Source organism: Lagopus leucura, unplaced genomic scaffold (assembly GCF_019238085.1).
Source record: "Lagopus leucura isolate 7727_CA_CO unplaced genomic scaffold, USGS_WTPT01 229-0_obj-0_obj, whole genome shotgun sequence".
In the NCBI taxonomy this organism is placed as follows: Eukaryota; Metazoa; Chordata; class Aves; order Galliformes; family Phasianidae; genus Lagopus; species Lagopus leucura.
In genome coordinates, this window is record NW_024969481.1 from 3,803 (window position 1) to 13,681 (window position 9,879).

At 56.4% G+C, this 9,879-nt stretch overlaps 1 protein-coding gene across 1 annotated transcript in view; it reads right to left on the bottom strand.

Moving 5' to 3' along the window:
* Positions 1-2,308: 2,308 nt before the first annotated feature.
* Positions 2,309-9,879, bottom strand: part of LOC122194164 (natural resistance-associated macrophage protein 2-like) — a 9,959-nt gene continuing 2,388 nt past the window's right edge. Inside the window, exons 4-8 of the mRNA XM_042895088.1 lie at positions 9,216-9,365; positions 7,504-7,577; positions 7,255-7,408; positions 6,787-6,840; positions 2,309-3,242 (exon numbers count right to left, since the gene is read on the bottom strand). Of these exons, the coding sequence (XP_042751022.1) occupies positions 3,165-3,242; positions 6,787-6,840; positions 7,255-7,408; positions 7,504-7,577; positions 9,216-9,365 (510 nt within the window). The 3' untranslated portion in view covers positions 2,309-3,164. The remainder of the gene's footprint in view (positions 3,243-6,786; positions 6,841-7,254; positions 7,409-7,503; positions 7,578-9,215; positions 9,366-9,879) is intronic.

The following is a 9,879-nucleotide window of genomic DNA, read 5'->3' on the forward strand; positions in this document are numbered from 1 at the left end:
CCATAGATGGATCTCCACCCCATAGATCCCATTAGCATCCATCCCATTGGGATCTCCATCCCATAGATCCCTGCCCCATACAATCCCTGCCCCATAGATCCCCACCCCATGGCGCTGAACACGTGGGCACCAAAAGCCGTGCTTGGCAACAGACTTAATGAGAGATTTAACGAGTGCAGCGCTGTAATTAGAGACCGAACACAAGGAACGCTGCATGACCCCAGCATGGTAATTAACCAAGAGTGAAATGAACCAAATGAAGGCCAAACTAATCGGGAAAGGAACGACTGCGTGGACTGGGGACTTGGGGACACACTGGGGACAGGTTGGGGACATGATGATGCTTTGGGGACATGTTGGGGACACATTGAGGACACACAGGGGACACGATGGGAACACATGGGGGACACACTGGGGACATGCTGGGGATCCATCAGGGACACATGGGGGATATGTTGGGGACACAACAGGGACAAGCTGGGGACACACTGATGATGCACGGGGGACACATTGGGAACACATTAAGGACACACAGGGGACACGTTGGGGACATTCTAGGGATCCATGAGGGACACACTGGGGACAGGTTGGGGACACATTGATTGATTACACTTTGGGGACATGTTGGGAACACACAGAGGACGTGATGGGGGCACATTGGGAACACACTGGGGACATGTGGACACACAGAGGATGATGGGGACACACTGGAGACATGGCTGGGGACATGTTGGGGACCCATCAGGAACACATGGTGGACATGCTGGGAACACACTGGGGACACACTGAGGGTATGTTGGGGACATGCTGGGGACACATCACAGAATCACAGAATCACAGAATCACCCGGGTTGGAAGGGACCTCAAGGATCATGTAGTTCCAACCCCCCTGCCTGGCAGGGCCACCAAACATACACATTTAGATCAGGTTGCCCAGGACCCCGTCCAACCTGGCCTTGAACACGTCCGAGGACGGGGCGATCATCAGGGATACATGGGGGACATGTTGGGGACATGTTGAGGACACACTGGGGACACACTGAGGATATGTTGGGGACACACCAGGGACATGCTGGGGACACACTGATGATGCACTGGGGACACATCGGGGGCACATTGAGGACACACAGGGGACACATTGGGGACATGCTGGGGATCCAGCAGGGACACATTGGGGACATGCTGGGGACACACAGGAGGACACATTAGGGACATGTTGGGGACACATTGAGGACACACTGGGGAAACAGTGACGGCACACTGGGGACACAGTGAGGATATGTTGGGGACACATTGGGGACACACTGAGGACACAGGGGACATGGGAACACAGTGGGGACACAGTGGGGACATGTTGGGGACACACGGGGGACACACTGACGATGCGATGGGGACACGTTGGGGACCTATGGGGCACGTATTGGGGACACCAGGGCCATGTTAAGGACACATTGAGGACACGATGGGGACTTTTTGGGGACCCATCAGGGACACATTGCAGACACATGGAGGATGTGTTGGGGACACCTCAGGGACACATGGGGACATGCCATCCCAGTGCCACCCCAGTGTTATTCTGGTGCCACCCCAATTCCATCCCTGTTATTCTTGTGCCATTTTGGTCCCATTTTAGTCCTATTTTGCTCCCATTTTGGTGCCATCTCAGTCCCACCCCAATGCTATCCCAGTGCCATTCCTGTGTCATTGTGCTTCCATTTTGGTTCTGTTTTGTTGCCACCCCAGTGCCACCCCAACGTCACCATGGTGCCACCCCAATGCCATCCCTGTGTCATCCTGGCACCATTTTGATCCCGTTTTGGTGCCATTCTGGTGCCATCTCAATGCCATCCCAATGTCATCATGGTGCCACCCCAATGCCATCCCAGTTCTGTCCCAACGCCATTCTGGTTCCATCCCAGTGCCACCCCAATGCCATCCTGGTGCTATTGTGGTTCCATTCCAATGCTGTCCCGCTGTTATTCTGGTGCCACCCCAATGCCATCCCTGTGTCATCCTGGCACCGTTTTGATCCCGTTTTGGTGCCATTTTGGTGCCATCCCAGTTCCATCCCATCACCATTGTGGTGCCACCCCAATGCCATCCCTGTGTTATCCTGGCTCCATTTTGGTGCCATCCCAGTGCCACCCCAACGCAATGCTGGTGCCATCCCAATATCATCCCAATGCCACCCCAACGCCACTGTGGTGTCACCCCAGTGCCACCCTGTGTTATTCTAGTTCCACTCTGGTGCCATCCCAGTTCCATCCCAACGTCATCATAGTGCCACTCCAATGCCACCCCAACGCCATTCTGGTTCCATCCCAGTGCCACCCCATGTTTATTCTGGTCCCAGTTCCATCCCATTGCCATTGCGGTGCCACCCCAGTGCCATCCCTGTATCATTCTGGCACCATTTTGATCCCATTTTGGTGCGATTCTGGTGCCATCCCAATACCACCCCAATGCCATCCCAGTTCCATCCCAACACCATTCTGGTTCCATCCCAGTGCCACCCCTGTGTTATTCTGGTGCCACCCCAGTTCCATCCCAACGTCATCATGGTGCCACCCCAATGCCATCCCAGTTCCGTCCCAACATCATTCTGGTTCCATCCCAGTGCTGCCCCTGTGTTATTCTGGCACCACTTTGCTGCCATCCCAGTGCCACCCCAACACAATTCTGGTGCCATCTCAATGTTATCGCAGTGCCACCCCAACGCCATTCGGGTTCCATCCCAGTGCCATCCCTGTGTTACTCTGGTCCGATTTTGATGCCATCCCAGTTCCATCCGAACACCATTCTGGTTCCATTCCAATGCCACCCCAACACAATTCTGGTGCCATCCCAATATCATCCCAATGCCACCCGAACGCCATTGTGGTGCCACCCCACTGCCATCCCTGTGTTATTCTGGTCCCATTTTGGTGCCATTCTGGTGCCATTCCAATACCATCCCCATGCCATCCCAGTTCCGTCCCAAAGCCATTCTGGTGCCACCCCAGTGCCATCCCAACATCATCATGGTGCCACCCCAACGCCATTCTGGTTCCATCCCAGCGCCACCCCTGTGTTATTCTGGTGCCATTTTGGTGCCATCCCAACGCCGTTTGTTTCCATCCCCGTTCCGTGGTGGCGCTGCTCCCATCTCCAGCTCCCATCCCACATCACCGCGTCACCGCCGCCTCCACGCCGATGTTGTTGAGGAGGAAGAGCTCCGGGCGCGCAGCGAAGGCCCAGCAACGCTGTGGGGGGGGGGGAAGGGGAGACCATCAGCACTGCCCCAAAAAATGGGACCAGAGCAACAGTGGCACTGAGCTGCACGCCTTGCCCCAAATCTGTGTGTGTGTGTGTGTGTGTGTGTGTGTGTGTGTGTGTGTGTTGTCACACCCAACGTGGCACTGTTGCACCCAACGCAGTGTTGTCACACCCAACGCGTTGCTGTCACACTCAACATGGTGTTGTCACACCCAATGTCTTGTTGTCACACTCAGTGTGGTGCTGTCACACCCAACGTGGCACTGTTACACCCAGCGCAGTGTTGCTATCACACTCAACATGGTGTCATCACACTCACCATGGTGTTGTCACACCCAATGTGGCACTGTTACCCCCAATGCAGCGTTGTCACACCCAACATAGCATCATCACAGCCGATGTAACCTTGTCACACCCAACCCGGTGTTGTCACACCCCATGGAGCACCGTTAAACTCAGTGCAGTGTTCTTACACCCAGCATGGGGTTGTCACACCCAACACAACGCTGTCACATCCAATGTGATGCTGTCACACCCAACGCAGTGCTGTCACACCCAATGGAGGTTTGTCCTACCCAGCACAGTGTTGTCACACCCAGCACAGCACTATTGCACCCACTGTGGGGTTTCCACACCCAACGCAGCACTGCTGCACCCAACATGGTGTCATTACACTCCATGCGTTGTCAATCCCAGAGCACTGTTGTCACACCCAATGGGTTGCTGCCAACCCCCAATACAGCACCATTACACCCAACGTGGGGTTTTCACACCCAACATCGCACTGTTACACCCAATGTAGTACTGTTACACCCAATGCAGCATTGTTACACCCAATGTAGCACTGTTATACCCAATGTAGCACTGTTACACCCAATGCAGCGTTGTTACACCCAATGTAGCACTGTTACACCCAACATGGTGTCATCACACCCAACGCAGCAGTCACACCAACGCAGTGTTGGCGCATCCAACGCAGCACTGCTGCACCCAACACAGTGTCATAACACCTCATGCATTGTTGTCACACCCAACATAGCACTGTCACACCCAATGCAGAGTTGTTACACCCAATGTAGCACTGTTACACCCAGCATGCTGTCACCACACCCCACACAGTGTTGTCACACCTGAGGCACCATTGCTACACCCAATGCAGGACTGTCGCACATGGCACAGCGTTGTCACACGCGACGCAGTGTTGTCACACTCAGCACAATGTTGTCACACCCAGTGCAGCACTGCTACACCTGACACAGTGTCACGGCGCCACACCTGACGCAGCCCTGTTGCACCCAGCGGAGGTTTGTCGCACCCAACACAGTGTCGGCGCATCCAACACAGCGCTGTTACACCCAACAGGGCACCGTTACACCCGACGTTCTGTTGTCACACCCAACATATCATCGTTACACCGCACACGGCGCTGTCACAGTTATACTCAGTGTAGCACTGTTACACCCGACACAGCAGTGCTGCCACACCTGACACGGCGCCATTGCACCCAGGGCAGTGTTGTCTCACTCCACATAGCATTGTTACACCGTTGTTACACCCAGTGTAGGACTGTCACACCCAACACAGCACTGTTACACCCAACATGTTCCTGTCACCCCCAATACAGCACTGCTGCACCCAACACAGCGCCGTTATACTCAGAGTAGCAATGTCACACCCAGCATGGTGTTCTCCCACCCAACACCCCCAACACAGTGTTGTCACACCCAATGGAGGTTTGTCCCACCCAGCACGGTGTTGTCACTCCCAGCACAGCACTATTGCACCCACTGTGATGTTTCCACACCCGACACAGCATTGTCACACCCAACGCAGCACTGCTGCACCCAACATGGTGCCATTACACTCCATGCGTTGTCAATCCCAGAGCACTGTTGTCACACCCAATGGGTTGCTGCCAACCCCCAATGTAGCACCGTTACACCCAACGTGGGGTTTTCACACCCAACATCGCACTGTTACACCCGACGCAGCGTTGTTACACCCAGCGTAGCACTGTTACACCCAACATGGTGATGTTACACCCTACGTAGTGTTGTCACCCCCAACATATCGTTGTTACACCCAACATGGTGATGTTACACCCCACGTAGTGTTGTCACCCCCAACATATCGTTGTTGCACCCAACATGGTGCCATTACACCCAACGTGGCACTGTTACACCCAACGTAGTGTTGTCACACCCAACACAGTGCCGCTACACCCTATGCAGCGTTGTCACACCCAGCGCAGCACTGTCACACCCGATGTGGTTCTGTCACACCCCACAGTGTTCTCACACCCCATGAGGCACCGTCACCCCCAACCTCACACAGTTACACCCAACGCAGTGCTGTCACACCCCACGCAGTGTGCTCACACCCCATGTAGAATCGTCACACCTGACGCACTGTAATCACACCCAACGTGGCACTGTTAGAGCTGATGGAGCGTTGTTACACCCAACACAGCGTCGTCACACCCGACGCAGTGTTGTCACAGCCGATGCAGACTCATTACACCCAAAGGAGTGTTGTTACAACCGACGCGGTGTTTTCACACCCGACGTAGCACCGTTACACCCGACGGAGTCTCATCAAACCCGACGCAGTGCTGTCACACCCGATGGAGCGCTGTTACAGCCAACGCAGTGCTGTCACACCCAACACAGCATTGGTGCACCTGAGGTAGTGTTGTCACACCTGATGGAGTGTTGTCACACCCGACACAGCATTATTACACCTGATGGAGCGCTGTCACACCCGGCGCAGCACTGTCACAGCCCACGTAGCGTTGTCACATTCAACATAGTGTTGTCACACCTGATGCAGCGTTGTCAAACCCGATGGAGTGTCGTCACAGCCCACGTAGTGTTGTCACACCTGATGCAGCGTTGTCACACCCGGCGTAGTGTTGTTGTCATACGCCACGTAGTGTTGTTGTTGTCACACTCGACATAGTGTTGTTGTCACACTCGACATAGTGTTGTTGTTGTCACACTCAACATAGTGTTGTTGTTGTCACACCCGACGTAGTGTTGTTGTTGTCACACTCCACGTAGTGTTGTTGTTGTCACACCCAACCTCATGTTGTCACAACCAACGCAGTGTTGTCACCCCGCCACGTTGGCGCCGCACAGCAGTGCCACAGTTCAGTGTCACGCGTTGGTTTGTGTGTGCAAACGTTGTTGGTGGTGCTTAGTGCCCGGGGAGGGCACACACACACACACAGACACACACACACACTCAGGAATGTACACACATGATGACACACACGGAGGGGGAACGCACACAGGGATGCACACACACACAGGCGTGCAAACATAGATGGGCACATGGGGGCACGCACACAAACAGGGATGTGCACCCATGGGGACACATTGGGATGCACACACACAGGGCTCACACACACACAGCTCACACACACACACACACGCAGACCCGTGCTGTCACACTCGCACACGCGCGCTGCGGGCGCTACTTGCTGCCGTGCGCAGGGCTGGGCTCGGGCAGCAGGCTGCGCGTGACGCTTACCGTGCTGCCGCAGGACAGCGCCGAGGCCCCCAGCGCGATCAGACACAGCCAGGTCTGCAACGACAGCAGGACGGAGCCTCACATCCCTCCTGCCCCACGTGTGCTCCTTCCTGCCCCACGTGCCCCTTCCTGCTCCACATGTGCCCCTTCCTGCCCCACATATGCTTCTTCCTGCCCCATATATCCTCCTTCCTGCCCCACGTGTTGCTCCCTGCCCCACATGTGCTCCTTCCTGCCCCAAATGTGCTCCTTCCTGCCCCCCATGTTGCTTCCTGCCCCCCATGCAGGACCCCCAAGCACAATCATCCTGTGGTTCTCTGACCTTCAAGGACCCTTCCATCCCAACCACCCATGGCTCTTTGACCTTTCAGGACCTTCTCAACCCAACCACCCCACGGCTCTCCAACCTATCAGGACCGTCCCAACCCAACCACCCCTCAGTTCTACAATCTTGCAGGACCCGCTCACCAGGTACGCGACAAAGGCCAGGTAGACGACGCTGAGGATGGCCGCGCCGACGTAGAGCCCCACGTGGTTCAGCGCCATCACGTAGGCCACCACGAAGTACATGTTGATGCTGCACACCAGCAGGATGACGGCGCCGCCGCCGATCTTCCAGAACCTGCCAGCAGCATGAGCTGAGCACAGAACCCCCCTCCCCTCCAGACCCCTTTTGGGCCCCTCCGGACCCCCCAGCCACCCCCCCATCGTACTCACAGCCCGTTGGCGAAGTCGTTCATGACGCTGGGCAGGCTGGTGAAGGTCAGCACTGGGATGAGGGCAAACGGGAGCTGAGATGGAAGGAGGAGGGGTGAGGAGGGGAGTCCATGCGACCACTGAGGGTGCTGTGATGCAGAGAAAGGGATTTCGCCCCTATGGGAAAAGTGTGGGGCCGTGGAGCGGAAAGGGTTGGGCTGAGGGACGTGGTGACCACGGAGCTCCATCCCGGCACAGGGAGCTGACGCCCACATTGCCAGTGCCCCGTCGTGCTGCCAGCACCCCGTGCAGATCCACCACAGTCTCCCCTTCTTTGTGGCTCAGCCATCCCCCCCACCCCATCGCTCAGGGTCAGGATGACGAGTGGATTCCCACCCCCCCTGCATGACAGTCGCTCCTCTCATCCCATCACTGTGCAGCCGGGTGACAAGCGCACTCCTGTCCCCTGCTCCACGTTACAGCTTCTGCCCCTTCTCCCATCTCAGTGCACTCAGATTTGCTGGTTCCTGTCCCCTCCTTTGCGTTACAGCTGCTCCCCTTCATCTCATCTCAACCCGTGTCTGGCTGACAAGCAGATTCCCACCCCCTCCTCCACGCTACAGCCCTGCAACAGACAGACAGATGGATGCCACTGACACGTGGCCTTCCAGGACCCTTCCATCCCAACCATCCCATGGCTCTATGACCTTCCAGGACCCTTCCATCCCAACCATCCCGTGGCTCTGTGACCTTCCAGGACCTTTCCATTCCAACCATCCTATGGCTCTATGATCTGCAAGGACCTTCCAAACCCCACCACCTCACGGTGCTGTGATCTTTCAGGCCCCTTCCAACCCAACCACCCCATCGTTCAACGACCTTTAAGGACACTTCCATCCCAACGATCCCACATCACTCTGTGTCCAGGTGACCAATGGGCTCCTGTCCCCTGCTCTGCACTGCAGCTGGTCCCCATCATCCCATTGCTGTGCATCCAGCTGACGAATGGATTCCTGTCCCCTCTCCCACACTGCATCCATTCCCCCTCATCCCATCACTCCACGTCTGGGTGACAACGCCTTCCGGTCCCCTCCTCCACATCACAGCCATTCCCTTTTGTGTCCCATCACTGCCGGGTGACAAGCAGTCCCCTGTCGGCTCCCACAGGGACAGAGCAGAGGCAGCCAATCCCTCCCCCCCGCCCCACTGATAGAAGCTGGGATCGGGGCAGCCTTCCCCCATGTGCCCCACTCTGCAGAAAGGAATCCCAAAGGAAGCAATGGGATGTCAGGGGGAAATTTGGATGGCAGGGAAGTTCTGTGCTCGTTCAGCACGGAGAAGAGAAGGCTGGGGGTGAGCTGAGTGCAGCCTGCAGTGCCTAAAGGGAGCCTGCAGACAGGAGGGGAGTCAGCTCTGTGCAAGGGGAGATGACAGCAGGACGAGGGGAAATGAAGTTGAGGGAGGGCAGATGGAGGTTGGATGTCAGGGAAGTTGTGTGCTGTGAGAGCGGTGAGGGGCTGAACAGCTGCCCAGAGAGGCTGCGATGCCCCGTCCATCCCTGGAGGTGTTGGAGGCCAGGCTGGATGGGGCCCTGGGCAGCCTGGGCTGCTGTGAAATGTGGAGGTTGGTGGCCCTGCATGGCACAGGGGGGTTGGAGTTCCGTGATCCTTGAGCTCCCTCCCAACCCAACCGTTCTGTGACTCTGTGGATGCGCTGCAGAGCCCCCAGCCCACCTGCAGGCTCATGAGCACATTGAGGAAGTCGTTCATCCCTGTCAGGTGCTCCACGTCCTGGAAGATGGCCACAAAGAGTGTGGGGGTGATGGCGATGGAGCGCGTCAGCAGCACGCGGGCAAAGCGCGACCAGCGCAGGTTAAGGAAGCCCTGAGGGAGGAGAAGGGTGGTGATGATGGGGGTGATGGGGGGCAAAGGGGGGTGATGGGGGTAAGGGGGTAGAGGAGATTTGGGGAGATGGGGAATGGTGAGCAGAGGGGAGCATGAGGGGAGAAGAGAGCTTGGAGGTAAGGCTGGAGAGCAGAAGAGAGGAGAAGAGGGTGCAGGAAAGGCAGGAGAGGAGTGGAAGAGCAGAAGACAGTAGTGAGATAAAAGAGGAGGAGAACTGAGAGGAGGATGAGAAGATGCAAATAGAGAGAAGAGCAGCAGAAGAGGACACACGTGGGGCGGGTGAAGGAGGAGAAGAGCAGAAGGAGAAAAGAAGGGATACAACCAGAGAGAAGAAGAGGAGAGGATACAGGAAAGGCCAGGGAGCAGAAGAGGGAAAGAAGGGATGCAACCGTTATACAGGAGTAGAGTGGGAGAGGAGGAGAGCTGAGAGGAAGATGAGGAGATACAGAGAGAGGAGAGCAGAAGAGCAGCAGAGGAGGACACACATGGGGCA